We start from the raw sequence: 23,740 nt of genomic DNA on the forward strand, positions 1-23,740 counted from the left end.
GTGCTGGTACTGCGAACGGCTGAAAGCAAGGGGAAACTACAGCCGTAATTTTTTCCGAGGGCATGCAGTTTTACTGTATGGTTAAATGATGATGGCGTCCCCTTGGGTAAAATATTCCAGAGGTACAATAGTCCCCCATTCGTATCTCCGGGCGGGAACTACTCAGGAGGACGTCATAATCAGGAGAAAGAAAACTGGTGTTCTATGGATCGGAGCGTGGAATGTCAGATCCCTTAATCGGGCAGGTAGGTTAGAAAATTTAAACAGGGAAATGGATAGGTTAAAGTTAGATATAGTGGGAATTAGTGAAGCTCGGTGGCAGGAGGAACAAGACTTTTGGTCAGGTGATTACAGGGTTATAAATACAAAATCAAATAGGGGTAATGCAGGAGTAGGTTTAATAATGAATAAAAAAATAGGAGTGCTGGTAAGCTACTACAAACAGCATAATGAACGCATGATTGTGGCCAAGATAGACACAAAGCCCACGCCTACCACAGTAGTACAAGTTTATATGCCAACTAGCTCTGCAGATGACGAAGAAATTGAAGAAATGTATGATGAAATAAAAGAAATTATTCAGATAGTGAAGGGAGACGAAAATTTAATAGTCATGGGTGACTGGAATTCATCAGTAGGAAAAGGAAGAGAAGGAAACGTAGTAGGTGAATATGGATTGGGGGGAAGAAATGAAAGAGGAACCCGCCTGGTAGAATTTTGCACAGAGCACAACTTAATCATAGCTAACACTTGGTTCAAGAATCATAAAAGAAGGTTGTATACATTGAAGAAGCCTGGGGATACTGACAGGTTTTAGATAGGTTATATAATGGTAAGACAGAGATTTAGGAGCCAGGTTTTAAACTGTAAGACATTTTCAGGGGCAGATGTGGACTCTGACCACAATCTATTGGTTATGCACTGTAGATTAAAGAAACTGCAAAAAGGTGGGAATTTAAGGAGATGGGACCTGGATAAACTGACTAAACCAGTGGTTGTACAGAGTTTCAAGGAGAGCATAAGGGAACAATTGACAGAAATGGGGGAAAGAAATACAGTAGAAGAAGAATGGGTAGCTTTGAGGGATGAAGTAGTGAAGGCAGCAGAGGATAAAGTAGGTAAAAAGACGAGGGCTAGTAGAAATCCTTGGGTAACAGAAGAAATATTGAATTTAATTGATGAAAGGAGAAAATATAAAAATGCAGTAAATGAAGCAGACGAAAAGGAATACAAACGTCTCAAATATGAGATCGACAGGAAACGCAAAATGGCTAAGCAGGGATGGCTAGAGGACAAATGCAAGGCTGTAGAGGCGCATATCAGTAGGGTAAGATAGATACTGTCTACAGGAAAATTAAAGAGACCTTTGGAGAAAAGAGAACCACTTGTATGAATATCAAGAGCTCAGATGGAAACCCAGTTCTAAGCAAAGAAAGGAAAGCAGAAAGGTGGAAGGAGTATATAGAGGGTTTATACAAGGGTGATGTACTTGAGGACAATACTATGGAAATTGAAGAGGATGTAGATGAAGATGAAATGGGAGATATGATACTGCGTGAAGAGTTTGACAGAGGACTGAAAGACCTGAGTCGAAACAAGGCCCCGGGAGTAGACAACATTCCATTAGAACTACTGACAGCCTTGGGAGAGCCAGTCATGACAAAACTCTACCATCTGGTGAGCAAGATGTATGAGACAGGCGAAATACCGTCAGACTTCAAGAAGAATATAATAATTCCAATCCCAAAGAACGCAGGTGTTGACAGGTGTGAAAATTACCGACTATCAGTTTAATAAGTCACAGCTGCAAAATACTAACGCGAATTCTTTGCAGAAGAATGGAAAAACTAGTAGAAGCTGAACTCAGGGAAGATCAGTTTGGATTCCGTAGAAATATTGGAACGCGTGAGGTAATACTGACCCTACGACTTATCTTAGAAGCTAGATTAAGGAAAGGCAAACCTACGTTTCTAGCATTTGTAGACTTTGAGAAAGCTTTTGACAATGTTGACTGGAATACTCTCTCAAATTCTAAAGGTAGCAGGGGTAAAATACAGGGAGCGAAAGGCTATTTACAATTTGTACAGAAACCAGATGGCAGTTGTAAGAGTCGAGGGGCATGAAAGGGAAGCAGTGGTTGGGAAGGGAGTGAGACAGGGTTGTAGCCTCTCCCCGATGTTTTTCAATCTGTATATTGAGCAAGCAGTAAAGGAAACAAAAGAAAAATTCAGAGTAGGTATTAAAATCCATGGAGAAGAAATAAAAACTTTGAGGTTCGCCAATGACATTGTAATTCTGTCAGAGACAGCAAAGGATTTGGAAGAGCAGTTGAACGGAATGGATAGTGTCTTGAAAGGAGGATACAAGATGAACATCAACAAAAGCAAAACGACGATAATGGAATGTAGTCGAATTAAGTCAGGTGATGCTGAGGGAATTAGATTAGGAAATGAGACACTTAAATTAGTAAAGGAGTTTTGCTATTTGGGGAGCAAAATAACTGATGATGGTCGGAGTAGAGAAGATATAAAATGTAGACTGGCAACGGCAAGGAAAGCGTTTCTCAAGAAGAGAAATTTGTTAACATCGAGTATAGATTTAAGTGTCAGGAAGTCGTTTCTGAAAGTATTTATATGGAGTGTAGCCATGTATGGAAGTGAAACATGGATGAGAAATAGTTTGGACAAGAAGAGAATAGAAGCTTTCGAAATGTGGTACTACAGAAGAATGCTGAAGATTAGATGGGTAGATCACATAACTAATGAGGAGATATTGAATAGAGTTGGGGAGAAGAGGAGTTTGTGGCACGACTTGACAAGAAGAAGGAACCGGTTGGTAGGACATGTTCTGAGGCATCAACGGATCACAAATTTAGCATTGGAGGGCAGTGTGGAGGGTAAAAATCGTAGAGGGAGACCAAGAGATGAATACACTAAGCAGATTCAGAAGGATGTAGGTTGCAGTAAGTACTGGGAGATGAAGAAGCTTGCACAGAATAGAGTAGCATGGAGAGCTGCATCAAACCAGTCTCAGGACTGAAGACAACAACACCACCCGCATTCCACTACCATGTTGGTAAAACAACTTAGACTGTTTTTAAAATAAATCAGTTACTTTCAAAACCTCAAATGTATGATAATATTGAAAAAACCATCAGACATGCAAAGCACAATAAGCATAACTAACAGTTTCTATAATTTCTACTCATAACCTTCAACGAACAGTAATAAACATTAGTCACCATGTTTTTAAGCTCATAGCAGTATGCATGACCTCTGTATCCTTCCTGATTTCTATACTAGCCAATTTCTTATTTTAATGAATCACTGTACTTTACAACTATGACTATTATGACAACTGAAATACTTTTGTAAACACTCCAAAAACTTTCAAATTACTGACATTTTAAACTACAGGAATGAACCAAACATAGTTTTAAAAGAAAGAGCTGCCATACCTAAAGCTATCTGATATGGTGGATATAGCAGGCACACGTCTGTACGTAGGCTATCATTTATAACTCGCCATGCCAGTCCCAGTAACTGTTCTTCATGCCCAATATCTTGTATTAGTTGCATCAGTGGTCTATATGGTTGGTAAACAATGAGGCAGCAATCCAAATTTTCCAAAAGATAAAATTCACATTCTAAGATATGGTTTGTACGATAAGGAAATTCCTGTGTATAGGCATAGCTGAATTTGTTCTTTACTGTAAAAAAAGGAAAACCTCTTATTACAAACTAAATTCAAGCAGGTAACATAAGTAATTGCAGCATTACCTCTTAAGGCAGTCAGTAATGGACCATGGAACTCTTCTAAATGACAAGTATCTTAGAATAAATGCAATGTGTACGTTCAAAGAATAATCAGCCATAAACCAATAAATGATCATACAGTTTTTCTCCACTTCAATTTCTGCTTGACAGCTAAATATGTAACTTTCCTGAAGTTCAGTTGTGGAAGAACAGGGTGCCACAGTTAAAAGTAACCCACATCCCCTTTGAAAGCAAATGCAATGTTTTGTCTTCTGAAATAGAGTAAAAAGCTACAACAAAGGACATTTCGCACAATAATCCATTGTTAGCATTCTTCTTCAGCATTTCAGTTTATTTCATCAGTGAAGTTGGATGTTTCTCTTTGTGATCTGAATGACTTTCTTAATAGAAGAAAGAACTAGAATTGTGGAAGCATACATGAAAATAGGTTCGATTAAGGAAACTCAAAATTTTCAATGTCAAGTTATCGGATAGAGGACTACCAGTAAAGAGAGCAATACAGAGTCTGTACAAAAACTGGTAAACCTACAGATCTTTACAAAATGTGAAACACCATAAGTTGTTGCAGACATTCACCAAAAGAATTATTCAGAGGCCAAAGAAGTCTGCATGTAGACTGGCCCAATAGGCACTTTTAAGTAGCAGGAGTTGCCAGTGGACTCTGAAATATCTTAATTTGAAGCCATATCATGTGATGGTTGTGCAGCCCTTATGGGAGAATGTCACTCAGAAATGTGTAGATTACTGCACGTGGATTTTTAGTATAATCAATGATGGTTTGTTAGACCCTTTCCATTACATCATGACTGATGTTTCATTTTTCCAGTCATCTTAATTCACATAACAGAGGTACTGGGCAACAGAGAACCTTAACACTGTGTGTCAGCAACCACTCCATGAAGAAAACAGCCAGTGTTTGATGCTGTGTAACAGGACGATGTATCATCAGACCAATATTTTTTGACACTACCCTCAACACAGACCCATATATGGAAATTTTGGCATATTTTGTGTTCAACTCGGTGAATATGAAAAATATACTGCCTCTTCCAGAAAGATAGGCCAGCGTGCCACCCATCTAATTTATCCCTGGAATGAGTCCACAATGTCTTCACTGAGGAACAAATTGTCAGCAATAATTATTGGCCACCACATTTGCCGGATCTAACAACATGCATTTTTTCTTGTGGGGACACTCGAAGAGCAGCGTCTATGAAACAAATCCACATCCAATATAGGAACTAAAAGACATTATCACTTGTGAAGTTGCTGCCATTGATATCCAAACTTCATGTTGGTTGTATCTGAACACACTTAGACATGCAAAGCTGTGTATTTATGTTGCAGGAGGTCACTTCCAACATCATCTAAAAATGTATTTTTCACTTTTTTCCATTATGAATAAATAGTAAGTTCATTTCAGCTCTTTGTTTCTGTAATTTCACTGCATTTCCTTTGCACTTACATGGACTACTTTTATCTGTGCCACCCTGTACAATTGTTGCCAACAACTTTCTTTCATTAAGCATTTATGAAATTTCAGGTGTTATTTCCCTCCTGAAGGAGGGCTTATTGCTTATTGGTAATGATTTACTTCCACTTTGTTCAACAATAACACACTTTAATATAATTTTCTTCATGCACAATACTATTCATGTCATATTTTAATTACATTTTTTGTAACTACAGTCATTATTTGTATATTCAACATTATGTACTTACTAACAGTCTGGCAGGTAGTAATAAGTCTGCTATTGGATATTACACCAAATTCTTCAACTTTGGAAGCAAGGAAGACACATGTCGGAGCAAGCAACAAAGGATCAATACATTTCAGAGAATTCTTGGCATAGAAACGTTTGAAGAAAACTGTGGCAGTGGCTATCACTTGTTGCCTAAGCTTCAGCTGCTCCCCAAGTACCTGAATCACTGAGAAATAAGTAACACAAGTGACAGAAATATTTCATTACAATACAGGTTCATTAAGTAAAATTTCTAAACATATGGCGATTCAAAATTTTACAAGATAAAAAAGTGTAACTAAACCTTGTCTTACGACACACACCCTTATGTGCAATAAACATGCATTCTTATAAATATGAAATACAAGACAATTATGTGATCAATACTTATGAAATTAGACAGAAAAATGAACTTTAACCAATGATTTCAACAAAACCCTATAAAAGTAAAGTCAAAGCAGATAGTACTGGTCACCTGTTAATCAAGCACAAATTTCTTGAACAGATCAGATTTATCCACTACCAACTGAATCGTTATCACATCATTTGTTCTCACAAGTAACCCCTTCAGTGCAATGTTGAAAATTCAATGGAAAGTGTTAACAAATGTGACAGAAAAAATATTAGCTGCTAATGGCTTGCCACATGCGTCAGAACAGCAAAAGAAAATGAGTGTCTGGGAGGTCCACAACTCAACCTTTTATGAGATGTACATATTATACTTCACAAAATGGACATCATCGACATTCAAGAATCATTCAAAATAAACCATTAACTTGCAAAATGAATGCCAAATGAAAAATGGTGCACCATAATGATCACACAGGTCTGCACCATTAAGAAGGCAAACTCCTTGGGAGTTACTAACTGTGTAGGACATTCAGCTAGGTATCCACTCTTAAAGAGTGCACATAGAACAATATTGGTGTTTAAAAAAATAAAATTTTAAAAATAATAAAACCTACATTCATGTATGCATTTCTTATGCACTTGATACATGCCACGTCATAACAGTTAACTTGAAATTGATGAATGGGACACACTAGTAACCAACGGGATGATGAGAACTGATGGAATGTGATAACATGCAAACAAATATGAATATATGGAGCTTATCGTGACACTGGCTATCCTTTAAGATGTAGTAACAGATAGTGTGATATGTTTCATAAGCATGGGGAAAAGAAACGTCCAGAGGCTGAATTTGTCCAATTGTTGCAGATGGTATGAATTGCAATGTTACTCAGTTTACCGGAGGAATAGTTTGCTGTAAAGGACCATGATTTTTACATGCACACCAGGAACCAAGAAAAGGCAAGTTATTTTGACCAGCTATCATACCATTGTTTTAGTTATCTTAAACCTATTTCCCCACTTTTGGTTGTTGTTGTGTAAATATTCCCTGCCGCCCTTGCAGGATCACACACATGATAAAATCATAGGGGCACCATAGGCACCTCCAACTCCTTGCAGCACAATAAATAACTTTCCAGCCAATTTACTGGCCAGATTAACAGCCAGCTTAATTTAATACAAATACATTAATGCACTGATATTGGTTGATCTTGATACAATTCTCCTGGTACTTCTAATTTCCTCTTCAAATCTTGATTGTCGGAGTTGAAAAATTCCTTACTGAATGATGGGATAAGTTTGTTTATCTGAACAACAACAAAATTTCTGGCCAATTCTACAGTTTGCTATGCATCATTAAGTTGATGCCTTGTTTGAAATTTCATTATTTTACATCTTCCAATTCTGTACCACTGTTTTGTGCAACCATACACAGCTTACATTGCAATCACTGCAACTTATGTCACGTGCAATATGATGAGCGTAATGTAATAGGTCACTACCATGCACATCCTGTAAACTGTATCGACCATCCTTGAAACATGCCAACAACAGTTTTTGTAACTAGTGTGCCTTGTCTTCCCTTGAACATCCATAGTTTTTCTTATGCATTACACAATCATATTGCTGCAGACATAGTTGAAATCTATTCATAACTTTTTTTATTATGCTGCAGACACTCTTCCACGTATGTAATAATGTTTAGTACCCACTCCTTGGACAAGGATTGTCCTTTATTATTTTTCACTGGAGACAGGATTTGTGGCTAACTGTTCAACAAGGATGATGAACTACATGGCTCGACACCTGTTTCAAAATTAATTTCAATTGTTAAGCAAATATTATCATCATTGTACTCCATATGTACATTGTCCTCACAGTTGACAGTACACACCACCCCATTCCACTGACTCATCTTGCAGAAACGCTAATATTTCATCTGCTGCTTCTTTCTCACTCTGCAAAATTCCTTGTGGTGCTTTCTAACAAAATGTCAACTTCAGCAACTGTTTAGATATAAGGCAATATTTGCTTTTTTTATTGTTGCCACAGCTCTCTCTTTATCAACACTACTAGCACTGTACCACTGTTGTAAGTTACTTGCCGACTAAGCAGTTCAACTACGTTCCGTAGTCTCGTGCTGTGCTCACCACTGGATACCTCAAAGTCCCACTCCACCATTGCCATGAGCAGCCGATATTGTGGTTGCATGTTAGACAATATGTGGGACACCAAATGCTGTAAACACCACTGGCATTTTGCGACCTCACACTCAAGAGGTTGCTTGTTAGTGTTTTTTTAAACTTCTGCTTTCAGGACTCAAAACTGATTCCACCTAACTCCTTACTCCTCCTGACCAACACATCCCCATTTCTTACCTACTTCTCAAAATACATTCTAAGACAAAAAAAAAAAAAAAAAAAATCACACACCATGAAGGAATTATCCAAATGGGGCAGAAAGAGGTAGACGTGATGTACATGTACAGGCAAACAAATGATTACAATTACAGAAAAACTGGTTGATTTATTCAAGAGAAAGAACTTCACAAATTGAGCAAGTCAATTATGAGTTGGTCCACCTCTGGACCTTATGCAAGCTATTATTCAGCACTGCATTAAATTGTAAAAATCTCAAGATGGCTGGAGAACCCTGCAGATACTGCTCCAAACATTCTCAACTGGGGAGAGATCTGGTGACCTTTCTTGCCTTGGTAGGACTTAGCAAGCATGAAAACAAGCCATAGAAACTCTCGCCATCTGTGGATGGGCGTTGTCTAGCTGAAATGTAAGCCCAGATGGCTTGCTATGAAAGGCAACAAAATGAGGTGTAGAATATCAATTATATACCACTGAGCTGTAAGCGTGCCACAGATGAAACCAAAGGGGTCCTGCTATGAAAAGAAATAGCAGTCCACACCATCACTTTTGGTTGTCTGGACATATGGCAGGCAACAGCCAGTTTGGTATCCCACTGTGTCCAAGATGTCTCCAGACATGTCTTCGGCCTTGAATCTCACTGACTTAGAATTGTCTTTGGCCATGATTCCCACTTTGAACTGTGCCCCAATGACCAGCGAAGACGTGTCTGCAGATGCTCCATACAGTGGTGGAATACCAACATGACTCTCACCCACCATAAGGCCAAACAACCAGGACTAATGATATGGGGTGGTATTTCATTTCATAGCATGACCCCTTTGGTTGTCATCTACGTTCCCCCACAGCACAGTGATACGTCATGGTATTCTATGCCCTGTTTGTTGCCCTTCATGGAAAACCATCCTGGGCTTACTTTCCAGCAAGTTAAAGTCCACATATACATGGCGAGGGTTCCTACTGCTTGTACTCCTCCTTGCCAAATCCTACCTTGGCCAGAAAGGGTGCCGGATCTATCCACAATTGAGAAAGGTTGGAGCATTACACGCAGGGCCCTGCAACCAGCTCAGGATTTTGAAAACCTAATGCATCAATTGGGCAGAACTTAGCACAATATCCTTCAGGAAGACATTCAACAACTCCATCAATCAATGCCAAGCTGAATAATTGCTTGCAAGAGGGCCAAGAGACCAACACATTACTGACTTGCTCAGTTTGTGAAGCCCTTTCTCGTTAATAAATCATCCAGTTTCTATGAAATTGGAATCATTTGTTTGTCTGTACATGTACATCGCATCTACCAATTTCCGCCAAATTCGGATAATTCCTTCATGGTGCATCATCTTTGTTGTCTTAGGCTGCTTACAAGTATAGCCATCCCAGCTGTCACACAGCAGCTGCCTTTAAATGTCCTGCCAAACACATCTCTGACCTAGTTGACCAGCACCTCGAACCCATCACACAGAGCTTCTCATCCAACATAGATGACACTCATCACTTTCTGGAACATCTGAAATCCATTCCCATCCCTCTCCCACTTGGAACCGATATCATCATCATTAATGCAGAATGAGATTTTCACTCTGCAGCGGAGTGTGCACTGATATGAAACTTCCTGGCAGACCAAAACTGCGTGCTGGACCGAGACTCGAACTCAGGACCTGTGCCTTTCGCAGGCAAGTGCTCTACCAACTGAGCTACCCAAGCAGAACGATTCACGCCCCGTCCTCACAGCTTCACTTCTGCCAGTATCTCATCTCCTACCTTCCAAAGTTTACAGAAGCTCTCCTGCGAACAGTCTGGTATGGGAATCTTCATGGGGCACTTGAAAGAGGGTGTCCTCAAGCGCCAGAAGCTGAGCCCCTCAGCTCTGTACACATTTATTGATGGCCTCTCTGCTCTAGAACAAATCATTACCAACAGGTCCCGAGTTCAAGTCTCGGTCCGGCACACAGTTTTGGTCTGCCAGGAAGTTTCATCATTAACGCACTTTCACTTTATACAAATGTCGCAGTTACAAATGGTCTCTCTGCCCTAGAAGAAATCTTTACCAACAGCTGCCTGAAAGTTTTCCTAAAACCTCATTTACTGTCATCCTAGCCAACTTCACCCTCACCCATAACTACTTCGCTTTTGAGGGCTACACCTACAAACAAACCAGAGGATCTGCTATGAGAATCTTCATGGGGCACTTGAAAGAGGCTGTCCTCAAGCGCCAGAAGCTGAGCCCCTCAGCTTTGTACACATTTATTGATGCCATCTTTGTGGTCCAGATTTACAGTGAGGAACAACTACTACACTTCCAGCAATGACTTAACTCCTCTTCCCAATTCACTTTCACCTGGTCCTTCTCTAAATACAAAGCCAACCTTGACACTGATCTCCACGTCACTGTAGCTCACATTCAAACCACAGTGTATTTAAAACCAACAATAAACAACAATTATAGTTATCTACTTACTTACTTGCTTATTTTCTTTCTTTCTTTTTTCTTTTTACTGTCCTGATACTTAACTGCAATATTCAAACAATGGACAGCCCAGGTTGGAATATCAACAATATTATGAAAAGGACAGAGTATAATCTAAGTGGACTGATAAAAAAAATCTACTCACCAAGCAGCAGCAAGAGAAAAAACATATAAAATGTATTACAGTTTGCAGCTTTCGGAGCCAGTGGAAGGGTAGGAGGGGATCAGCAAAAAATAGACAGGTCAGAAAATGAAAGATGTAGGAAACTAAAAGGGAGTGAAGAAAGCAATAGTTACTGTGAAGAAATGCTGAGACTGAAGAAATTAAAATAAATTAAGCCCAGGTGGGTGGCGACAACCAAGGATGTATCACTAATTCCCGTCTGTGGATTTCTGAGAAACTGGTGTCTTGGGGAAGAATTCAGATGGCAGGTGTAGTGTAACAGACATTGAGGTCATGATTGTCATGTTGTAGAGCATGCTCGGCAGGGCTGATACAAGTGGTGGTAGGAGAGTGCATAGTGCAAGTATTATAGCAGGGATGGTCACAGGGGTAGGCGCCATATGGTAGGGCGATCAATGCAGAATGGGCATAGGGTTTGACATGGATGTTGTAGAGATTAGGAAGGCAATAAAAAGCTAGTCTAGGTTTGAAGGGCAAATGTCTGACAGAATGGACCTCATTTCAGGGTATCTTTTTAGGAAGGATAAATTGCTACTTACTGTAAAAAACTTGTTGAGTTGCAGAAAGGCAAAAACTGATACATGCTGAATTTTTGGCAAAGCCTACTTCAGAAAGAAAAACATATACACATTCACACAAGCAAGCACGTCACATAGGCATGACTACTATCTCTGGCCGCTCAGGCAGTCTGGCATCTGATTAGCCTTCCAGATGAGGCATTAACTTCTCCCTCTAACCCCAGAGCTTCATGAAAAATTTAACTCTTTTAGCACACATCGCACCTGAAACAATGAGACACTTCTGCTCGTTTTTGGCTAAACCACTGCAAACGAGCAGTATCTAATAAATCAAATGTAAATGTAGATATCTTCATTTCTTTGTGCAAATGGTCCAGAACTACAATCACATTTCCTCACAAAATCTTATTTTCTGCTTATTCTTTTTACACTGAAGTGACAAAAGTCAAGGGGCAGTGATACGTACATATATAGATGGCAATCTTATCGCGTACACAATTTATAAAAAGGCAATACGTTGGTGGAGCTATTATTTGTGACAATCAGGTGATTTATGTGAAAAGGTTTCTGACATGATTATGGCCACACCACAGGAATCAATAGACTTTGAACGCAGAATGGTAGCTGGAGCTAGGTGCATGGGACACTCCATTCTGGTAATTGTTAACCCTAACAACATTCCAAAATCAACAGTGTCGAGAGTATACTGAGCATTCCAAATTTCAAGCATTACCTCTCACCATAGAAAATGCAGTGACTGGCGGCCTTCACTTAACAATCGAGAGCAATGGCATTTGTTTAGAGGTGTCAGTGCTAACAGCCAAGCATCATTGTGCAATATAACGGCAGGAATTAATGTTGTCTGTACGATGAAAATCTGGTGTTAATGGTCTATGGTAGCAGGCAACCAACGCGAGTGCCTTTGCTAACAGCATGACATTGTTGCAGTGCCTCTCCTGGGCTCTTAACCCTATCAGTTGGGCTCTAGACAACTGGAAAACCATGGCCTTGTCAGATGAGCCCCAATTACAGTTGGTAAGAGCAGATGATAGGGTTCAAGTGTGGCGCAGACCCCACCAAGCCATGGGCCAAAGTTGTCAACAAGGCACTGTGTCAGCTAGTGGTCCATAATGGTGTGGACTGGGTCCTCTAGTCCAACTGAACCGATCATTGACTGAAAATGGTCATTTTTGGCTACTCGGAGACCATTAGCAGCCATTCAGAGACATTATGTTCCCAAACAATGATGGAATTTTTATGGATGATAATACACCATGTTACCAGGTCACAATTGCTTGTGAGTCTGAAGAACAGTCTGGACAATTACATTGAATGATTTGGCCACCCAGATCACCCGACATGAACCCCATCAAAAATTTATGGGACATAATCGAGAAGTCCGCTTGTGCACAAAAATCCTGCACCAGCAACACTTGAGCAATTATGGACAGCAATAAAGTCAGCACAGCTAAGTATTTCTGTGCAGACTTCCAATGACTTTTTGAGTCCATGCCATGCTGAATTGCTGCACTAGGCTGGGCAAAAGGAGGCATCACATGGCTTTTGTCACTTCAGTGTTACGTTCCAAACAGTCTGCATTCCAGGGACCATAATCAGCACTTAGTTTTGCAGCAGTTTTCCTGTTCTCAAATCTTTCAACTATGTCTACTTCTTGTTTTAATGTCAATATGTTTGTTTTGTTTCTCTGTCATCTATTTTACATATTTCTTTTAACTGAATTTGTTTGCTCTTACATGTTTTCTATTTACATGGAACAGGCTGGTCTATAACAGTGGAAACAGTACTCTGCTGTCATACGGAATAATTCTGAAACTGCAGCACATACCATCCATGAGGGGACTTTCACATATAATGGTCCAATATTTATGGGATTGTCAAGTATAAACCTAAACTGTAGACAGAGCCCAGTAGAAGAGTACTCATTAAACCATTTACACAATCCCAATAATGTATCATAGAAGTTATATGTTTTAAGTAATGACTGAAACATACTAAGGCATTCTTGGTGATGATCAAAGCTTTGAAGACTTCCATGAATGATCCACTAGTTAAACTTCACAAGGGGCAGTCCATGTTCTAACTTTGAAAGTGTATGTTGGTAACATCTGTCACATGTGGTCAGGGGAAGTTAAGGTGGCAGAAAAGCCAGTGATAAAACAATGCTTGCATTTTGATCATCAGAGATTTAACTTAACAACCACCTTAACTTATTAGCTGCTAGAGTGTGATCAAACTGAATTTTCGGAGAAAACCCTTTGTTTGCAGGGACAAATGCATGGAAGCATGTAATAAGTAATATAACACTGAGTTTTCATTAATTGGTTTTGCCTCATCTTTGCATTTCTTTTTATCACCTCTACCAAGGTATCACTTTCACAGTTCTTGGTAGTTCTCAACAAAAAAGTTATCTTTCAACGTAACCTAGACATCAGTACATTACAGATTCTACCTTTGAGTTAAAATTGTTAACACTAATTTCAACACAGACAGTGCTGTACAGAACAGTAAAAGAAACTTGTATTAGTGACAAAAGCAGAAAATGGAGAAAGTAATTTTGTCACCACAATCAAGATTCATATTCCAGATGAACTGATAATCTCAGAAATGTCAGCATGCATCAATCAACAGCAGAATGTAAAGGATAGAACACCCAATTAATTCATATGTTAGTAGCACCTGTTCATTGGCTACCACACATCATCCTCCCTCTGGTTGCCTTCAACTTGACATGGAAACATTACCAACATCTGCTTTATACGGTGAGCAATCACAGCCCATGGACTGTCCTTTATACAGTTTAGCTGACCTATTTTTGTAGCTCATGTCAAATGAGATTCACGACACTAACTGACTAAAGACACACTCTGAGTTCCCGGCCAACAGCAAGGCAGCAGATTACAGGGGATTGCCCATTGTACCACAGTGTCCTTCCTCCCCCCTTAAACAACCAACCTTAACCACTGCTATGTACGAGCTGTCACAAGCTGGAAAACTGTATATCTACATTATTTGCTTCACCAACTCTCAACCAAATAATCATCTTCCACTTTAACATAGTACACAGCGTGACTGCTAACCTACAGACCTGTTTGCTAACAAAGACATCAGTCTGTGTCAACAAAACCTAAATCTAGTATTTCAGAAAAACTCTGTATATAAAGTAACTATTTACACATAACAAGTCTGTGGAACGCGATCACTACCAAAAATGTCAATATCTGGCAAACAGGCAAAATTAAGGAAGTATTGTGAGCAAACTGTATCTCGTAGCATTTAGCTGCTACGGGATTAGAAGCTTGTCACTGGCTATGCCGTATAATTTTCCCCCTTGGTGCCTCTAACTTGACATGTTTATGCATTGCTACCACAAGTTCAGTACAGCATGCAACCACTATCCACAGATAACACTTCGGAAACTTTAGTTCAATTCTGCCAGCTTACAGGTCTTCTGTAATAGGGGCTTGCTCAAATGGGTAATGTTGGGTAAAGAACTAGATGCTGCATTGATGAGAGAACTACAATTACATCCAACTGAAATTATTCAATAACACAACAGAAGGTCTGAGCTAAAAGTGCAAGGTGTCACAATATCACATGAGAAATGAACACTCAATTTGTATAAGTTATTATGTTGCACCAAGAAAATCTTATTTGGCTAAATAATTTACTCACAAAAGATAGGAATGTGAAGTACGCAAATACCACATCTTACATCAACACATTTTGCCATGAAACATTGAAAACAGTTCTAGCAAAACAATAATTTAGTAGGGCTAATTAGCACAAACCACCAAATCAGGTAACACCAAAATCAAAAAAGAAAAAAAACATACAGTAATAAAAATTGGGCCAATCATTTATATCTTAGAGTTGATTACTCACAATTACAAAAGAAGATGAAAATTTTTTGGTACTCTTCTTCAGTTAAAATTCCTAAATCATACTGCCGTTCTCTGATCAGGTCCTGTTTATCCAGAAGCCACTGCTGACTGTAACAAAAACACAATTAAAACATAACCAAAGTGAAATACAATGGACATAAAATGCGTGCAAATTAACAGCTTCATTCCACATGAAACTGCTCCTTATGCAAAAAGAAAAAAAATAGCAAGTAATATTTGCTCCATGAAATTTTGGGTATCAACTCTGAATCATGTGTACAAACACGAAATAAACTTTGTTAGGCCTGTAATTGCAGTAACACAGAATTTAATCTGACAAGAGCACAAAACTTGACACAACGCCATGTGTTACGGCTTGGCAATTGCATTTTAACTATACTATCTCAAACGTACAAAAAAGATCATATTACACAACACATATACTATTCACATCTTACACTACAGGAACAAATGCAACCAACATTCACTGGCAATTTAAACTAGGAATCTATCTTTATCAGGTGACTATTATATTAAATTTGCCTTTTTATATATTCATATATTCAAGGCTTTGTATATTCTGAACCAGTACAATATTTGTCTTTCACAAAAACGAAATTTTGGAAGCCATTTAAGAGTACGAATCTTGGATTCAACGTGTGGAAATTATAGAAGCAAATGCAGAGTCACGCTAGCTGGTAAATGTTACAAAGTGTTCCATAATGTCAACTATGCCGGGTCAATAACAAAGTTACAAAGAACTGTTTACATCCATCGTGACGCTAATTTGAATAAGATATTTTTCACGAAATAGTGATTTCGTTTTGCAATATAAATCTTTTCTTGTACTATTATAAATATCAGTTGATTTCCACTTATAAGTGCTTTTTTCCACCGAAGAAACATCAGTGTAACTTTCTAGTTAAACCAATGTTTACAAAGCCACTGCAGGAATATTGGCGAGGTTTTCGACTTACTAGTGAGAACTCTGCCAAAAGTTTCCAGCCATTTTCAAGAGATTTCTGTACTACCTGCAAATACACGAAATTCCAAAATCAATGTAACTTTCGTGGATTATTTAGCTAACTAGGCACACTTACTTGTGCGAACTCTCCCAAAAGTTACCAGACATTTCTCATACATGCGGGTATGAAATATGTATATTAAATATAGTCTTAATTTTGAGACGCAAATTTTAAGTAGACCTACGCTTTAGGGTACTCATAAACAATGTTTTACAGCAAAGTACTGCATTTCATCCTCATTTTCGCTAAAGTTTTTTTCATTGAAGATACATTCAAAGCGTAAATCCATGCTCTACAGTCTACTACTTCTATGGTAGCCAACTGTTGCGAACAAACTACAATGCGTTCTGTCAAAACCTATTTTTCTTGCATGCGGAAAAATTCTGGCGGTGTTAGTAATTAGTATGTAGGTTTTTCGGTGGAGTACGTGAAATGTAGGTATAAAGACGTAAGCAATATGTTAATCGAGACAATAATGATGTACCTGAAATGTCAGATCTTTGTTTTAAACGATTCGTAGCCTAATAACGGAAGGCATCACAATATGCATACTATCGTTCATCAACGTAGTTCAACGGTTAGTCGTTTTTAATTTGTTTTCATCATTCATTCTTCTTTGAAGCCGATTCGCGGAACTTCGAGGGAAATGATGAGTTGTCCGTAGCAGAGCTCTGTCACTCGGAAAAAATTTTCTTTCCCTGTGGCGGTCATATTGAGTCAAGAGCCTGAGGCATTTCTGAAATTTGTAATTTTAGTTTCTGAGACACTGAAAAAAAGTGTGAGGTACACTATTCTGATAGGGAAGAACGTGATTGTAGCAGAAACTATTGCTGAACTACCATGTAACATGTGTATTTGAAATAATTGTTCGTGGCAAAACACATAATATTCGATAACCAAATAACGAGAGCTAATAAAGGAAAATATAAAAATAAAAATAATTTTATTTTGACTCATGTTAGCTGCATGCGTATGCTGGGGTGCACACAAGGGTCTTAAAAAAAAAAAGGCGACTCACCTTCGATTCCAGATAACGACACCTGTTGGAAACCCAGAAGTACCATGTAAGATGGAAAGAAATTCCTACCACAAGTGAGAGTATTAATATCCTAATGGCACACTGCCGAAGCATTCACAACGAAGTGTCAGAGGTACCTCAAGTATTATCCTCTCCTGTAGATCCTGGCTCCTCTGCAGAAAATACAGGATCTGTCATTACTCGTCCACTTGACTGTGAGTGGCTTTTCAATGGTAGATCTAGGCATCCTGTATAGCATATGCAGGGACCAGGAAGAACTGATCCCTCCAGCCAACAAGTTTCAGATGCTCCCTCTCACTGAAACGGAAACGGAGCCACTGCGACTCACTTCACTTATTTTGGGGAAATCTGGTTTGTCCATTGTCAAGAGGAGGCAAATTCAAAAGGATAGGGGTCTATTAATCGTCGGAAGTTCAAACATATGGTGAATGATGGTACCCCTTAGGGAAATGGCAGCAAGGGACAGGAAAGTATAAGAGGTGCACTCAGTGTGTATGGCTGGAGGTCTCATTGAACATGCTGAAGAGGCTATTCCAGCAACCATTGGAGGAACAATGTGCAACCAACTGCAGATTGTGGCACATGTTGGAAGAAGTGATGCCTGTCATCTGGACTCCGAGGTCATACTTGAGCCATTTCAGTGACTGGTGGAGTAGTTCAAGAAGACCAGCCTTATGTATGGAGTAAGTTCACAATTTGCAGCATTGTTCCCAAAACTGATCGTGGTTATGAGTCGAGTGGAAGGACTGAGCCAGAGACTTTGAAGGTTCTGTGACAAGCTATACTGAGATTTCCTGTACTTGCACCGTAGAGTTGAGAACTGTAGGGTCCCCCAAAATATGTCAGGTTTGTACTATACATCTGAGGCTGCTGCTCAGGTAGCTGACTGTGTGTGGGGTGCACACAAGAGTTTTTTAGATTAGACAAATCTCCAGCTGAGCCATATAACAATAGCCATAGAAAAACAGGAAGCATGAGTGTGAGATCAAAAGAAATGCCTCCCACAGATGAGAGCATTAAAATCTAATGGCAAACTGCTGAAGCATTCGGAAGAAAGTGCCAGAGTTTGAAGTGCTCATGAAAAACAGTGTAGCTCATATATTATTAGGTACAGAAAGGTAGTTGAAAGCTGTTATTGTTAGTGATATTTTTGGGGAGAATTTAAGGATAGGCAAATAAGTAACGGAGGTGGTGATTTTGTTGCAGTGGACAAGAAACTCAAATGTACTGAGACGGAAATTGAAGATGCATGTGAGATTGTTTGAGAAAAACTCAGTATCAGTGGTGGGCGTAAAATGATAACTGGATCTTTCTATCACCCACTAGACTCATCTCCTGACGTAACTGAAAACTTTAGAAACAACCTCAGTTCACTTGTATGTCAGTTCTTCAATCATACTATAATTATTGGTGGAGACTTAAATCATCCAATGACTAACTGGGAAAATTACAGTTTTGTTAATGGTGGACATGAGAAGACATCTCATGAAACAGTACTAAATGCCTTCTCTAAAAGCTGCCTAGAACAGTTAGTTAGGAACTCCACTCATGTTGGAGACATATTGGATCTAATGGCAACAGAGACCTGACCTCTTTGAGGATGTCCACATTGGAACGTATCATGCCATGGTGTGGTTGTGGCAACAATGATTATCAAAGTACGAAGGACAACTAAACGAAGAAGAAGGACCTATATGTTCAGTAAACTATATAAGAAGACAGTAGTGACATATCTCAGTGAGGAACTTGAAATTTTCAGCACAGGGCCGGGGGGGTGTAGATGAACTATGGCTCAAGTTTAAAGAATATTTGACCACACACTGGATAGATATGTACCCAGTAGAACAATCCATAATGGGAGGGAACCTCCATGGTATACAGTCACTGTAAAGAAACTTCTAAAGAAACAGAGACTAACAGCATAATAGATATAAAACAAAGCATAGGGCTGTAAACAGAGAAATTCTGAATGAAACACATTTGGCTGTCAAGAGAGTAATGTGTGGTGCCTTCAGAGACTACCATAGCAGAGTATTATCAAGTGATCTTTCAAAGAACCCAAAGAAATTCTGGTCATATGTAAAGGGCTGTTAGTGGTTCCAAAGTTAGTGTTAAGTCCCTAGCGAATGAGACAGAAACTGAAACTGAGGATAGCAAAGCAAAAGCTGAAACGCTTAACACAATTTTCAAGTGTTCCTTTACAAGGAAAAACCCAGAAGAATTACCTCAGTTTAATCTCCGTACCACTGAAACAATGAATGAAGTAAGTATTAGTGTCAGTGGTGTTGAGAAACAGCTGAAATCATTAAAACTGAACAAAACTCCAGGACCCAATTGAATCTCTGTCAGATTCCATACTTAATTTGCAGCCGAGTTAGCCCTCTTCTAAATATAGATGCCTTAACAAAAGACTGTGCCCAGTTCTTGGAAAAAAGCTCAGGTAACCTGTCTACAAGAAGAATAGTAGAAGCAATCCACAAAACTACTGTCCAGTAACCTTGACATTGATTTGTTGTAGAATCTTAGAACACATTCTAAGCTCAGACGTAATGAGGTATCTCGAACAGAATGACGACCTCAGTGCCAGCCAGCATGGATTCCAAAAACAACGATCATATGAAATCTAACTTGCACTTTTTTCACACGACATACTAAAATCTTGGGATCAAGGCAATCAGGTAGATGCGTATTTCTCGATTTCCGAAAAGTATTTGACTCAATACCATGTCTATGCTTATTATCAAAAGCTTGATCATATGGGGTATCAAGTGAAATTTTTGAGTGTATAACTTTTTGGTAGGGATGACACAGCATGTTATCTTAGCTGGACAGCCATCATCAGATGTATAAGTAACTTCGGGTGTACCCTAGAGAAGTGTGTCAGAACTCTTGCAGTTCATGTTTATTTATGACCTTGCAGACAATATCAGTAATAACCTCAGACTTTTTGCAGATGCTGCAGTTATCTGTGATGAATTACTAACCGAAAGAAGCTGCATAAGTATTCGGTCAGATCTTGATAAGAATTCAAAGTGGTGCAGAGATTGGCAGTTTGTTTTAAATGTTCAGAACTGTAAAATTTTGCACTTCACAAAACGAAAAAACTTAGTATCCTATGACCATTATATCAGTGAGTCATTGGAATTGGCCACCTCATACAAATACCTGGGTGTAAAATTTTGTAGGAACATGAAATGGAATGATCACATAGGTTCAGTCGTAGGTAAAGCTGATGGTAGACTTCGGCTTATTGGTAGAATACTGAGGAAGTGCAATCAGTCTACAGAGGTTATTGCATACAAATCACTCATGCGACAGTTCTAGAATATAGCTCAAGTGTGCGGGACCTGTACCAGATAGAACTAACAGAGGATACTGAATACATACAGAGAAGGGTGGCACAAAATGTCACAGGTTTCTTTAATGCATGGGAGAGTCTCACAGAGATGCTGAAGGAACTGAATTGGAAAACTGTTGAAGATAGACGTAAACTATCTCGATAAAGTCTGTTAACAAAGTTTCAAGAACCAATTTTGAATGATAACTCTACGAATATACTAAAACTCCCTATGTATCACTCACATAGGGATTGTGAGGATAAGATTAGAATAATTATGTATATACAGAGGTATTCAAACAATCATTCTTCCTGTGCTCCATATATGAATGGAACAGGAAGAAACTCTAATATATGGTACAATGAGATGTACCCTCTGCCATGCACCTCAGGGTAGTTTGCAGAGTATAGATGTAGATGTAGAATACCAAATCAAATGAAAAAATTTACAGCCTAAGGCTTGGTGTACAAGAATGATGTGACGCAATGGACTTGTGTTGCTATGTCGAACAGCCCTTGCTCATCATCTTCCAGCATGTGGAGAAGTTGGCCGAGTATAAACATCATGCTATAAGACTGAGAAAGGAACTTGCTTACCTCTTTGGGCAAATTGGAAATGCTGGTAAGACTCCTGTTTACTTCACCATTTCATCCAGTGCAACAAAAGTGTATTGGTTCACACTATAGGCAATAAGAAGTCACAAATCTCCAGTGATGCTGTATGTGCTTGCTGATGGAAAAAAGATATGACCCCACATTGTAGTAACACTGTTCACGTTTACGTCGCACTTCACTTAGCGTAGACCGGGACTGTGTCCTAGGCATGCCCGATGTTGACTGACTGGGCACGGCCCGTGCTGCTGGAGTTGTTGTTGTTGTTCTTGTTGTTATGCCGGCAGAGGTCGCGTCCGAATTCTCGCGTGCCCTCTGGTGGACGGGACTCTACTTGCGGCAACTACCGCCCGTGACGCGCCATGCCAATGTGCGCCTCCCGCGATCTTTCTGGTGGCTACTACACTCCTCCTCCTTCGGGGGGTGAAGCCACTGTGATCCACTGCGTCAGAAGGTGGAGCGTCGGGCAGGAGCGATGACCTCCACATCCATTGGATGGCCGGAGTCGAGGGGATCTGCCAACCCTCGAGCTGGAACCTTCGAATACGGCTGGAAGTGACCCACACGAAGAGGCCCCCGTCGTCCCACAACCGGAGCTCGGGACAGAACGGGTGACAAGCTGTCGAACTCCGGATCCCGTTCCACCTCGGGAGGGGCAAGACCCAGTGGTGGGGATGAAGGGGAAGGGACAACCACAGGTGAACTAGCCCCCTGAGAAACCGAACCTGCTAGGGGGGCCGGCTCTCGCTGGGGCATCTCGAATGATGGCGATGCCGGTGCTGGAGCTACTGGAGGCTGCCAAGGCTGAGAACCATCGCAGTGCGGCAGAGTCACAGCGGGGAGAGGAGGTAACGTCCCCTGTGAAACCAATACAGGTGCCGGCAATGGGGAAGCCGGTGTCCGAGAGGTCGGAGGGTGGGTGCCCGAACGTGGACGTAGCTGATTTTGGTGACGACATACCACCCGATCCCCCGCCTGGAAGGTATAGAGCCGGCGGCCATTTCGGCACAGGACCACCGCCGGTATCCAACGTGGATTGCGACCAAATCCACGGGCCCAGACCGACATACCCAGTGGAAAGCCAGGTACTTCGTTTTGTGAAGACTGGCGAGGACCAGGCCGGAGGAGGTGCAGCAGAGTCCTAGGTTGACACCCATGGAGGAGCTCTGCGGGGCTGCGGTCGCCCATTGGTGTGGTCCGGTATGCCGTCAAGAAAAACGTCAAGGCTTCCTCTGCAGGAAATTCGTGCACATACTTTTTCATCTGTGTCTTAAATGTGCGCACCATGTGCTCGGCTTCCCCATTCGATTGTGGATGGAAGGGGGGAGAGCAAACGTGCCGAATACCGAAGCGCCTACAAAAATCCTGGAAGGTCTGCGAAATAAACTGCGGTCCATTGTCTGAGACCAGGGTGATTGGCAGACCTTCCACAGAAAAGATTTTTGCTAGTGCCTGGATTGCAACTTCTGAAGTGGTTGAGGAGCAGCGAACCACATATGGGAATCGGGAATAAGCATCAATGACAATGAGCCAAAAGCCATTGAGAAACGGGCCCGCAAAATCGATGTGAACACGTTCCCATGCTTGTGTTGCCGGCGGCCATGAAGAGAACGCTGCCCTGGGAGATACTTGTTGTCTCGCACACTGGGAACAGGCGGCCACCAAGTGCTCAATTTCTCTGTCAATACCAGGCCAGTACACATGTCTGCGAGCCAAGGTTTTAGTACGGGAAACACCCCAGTGCCCCACATGTAATAACGTGAGGACCTCCCTTCGTAAACCTGCAGGAACAACCACACGAGGAGCTGTATCATCGGTAGCCAGAAGGAGAACTCCTTCCAAGACCGAGAGGTGGTCTCGTAGAAGAAAATAATTACGAAGAGGGTCCGAGGCCCGGCCTGGAGGGCGGGAGGACCACCTCTGCTGAATGAGGCGAACTACTTGCCGGAGAACCGGGTCAGCCGCCATTTCCCTGGCGACTCGAGAACTAGTGATCGGAAAGCCATCAACTGCTTGGCGGGATGCCACATCCAAATGAAAACACATAATCTCCTCTCGATCGAACGTAGGATCCGGGCCCACCGGAAGACGGGAAAGAGCGTCGGCGTTGGCATGCTGTCCTGTAGGGCGAAAATGAATGTCATAATGGTACTTAGAGAGGAACAAGGCCCAGCGCTGTAGTCTGTGGGCCGCCCTATCCGGAATCTGAGAGGTGGGGCCAAATAACGATATTAACGGCTTATGGTCAGTGATTAACTGAAACTTTGTGCCGTACAAGAAAGGGTGAAACTTGGTAACAGCGTAGACAATGGCCAAAGCCTCTTTTTCCACCTGGGAGTAATGGGCCTGCGTGGGACTAAGCATTTTAGACGCAAACGCCAGTGGTTGCTCGGAACCGTCTGC

The 23,740-nt window shown here is 40.6% G+C and overlaps 1 protein-coding gene across 2 annotated transcripts in view; it reads right to left on the reverse strand.

The window, feature by feature from the left end:
- LOC126236751 (cyclin-C) overlaps positions 1-16,644 on the reverse strand; it is a 56,306-nt gene extending 39,662 nt beyond the window's left edge. Inside the window, exons 1-5 of one of the 2 annotated variants that reach the window (XM_049946288.1) lie at positions 16,530-16,634; positions 16,302-16,351; positions 15,326-15,432; positions 5,499-5,705; positions 3,458-3,709 (exon numbers count right to left, since the gene is read on the reverse strand). In XM_049946288.1, the coding sequence (XP_049802245.1) occupies positions 3,458-3,709; positions 5,499-5,705; positions 15,326-15,432; positions 16,302-16,333 (598 nt within the window). In that variant the 5' untranslated portion in view covers positions 16,334-16,351; positions 16,530-16,634. Of the gene's footprint in view, positions 1-3,457; positions 3,710-5,498; positions 5,706-15,325; positions 15,433-16,301; positions 16,352-16,424 lie in introns of both variants that reach the window. The other variant, XM_049946289.1, reaches the window with a different exon arrangement.
- Positions 16,645-23,740: the final 7,096 nt, after the last annotated feature.

This window comes from Schistocerca nitens, chromosome 2 (genome assembly GCF_023898315.1).
Source record: "Schistocerca nitens isolate TAMUIC-IGC-003100 chromosome 2, iqSchNite1.1, whole genome shotgun sequence".
NCBI lineage: Eukaryota > Metazoa > Arthropoda > Insecta > Orthoptera > Acrididae > Schistocerca > Schistocerca nitens.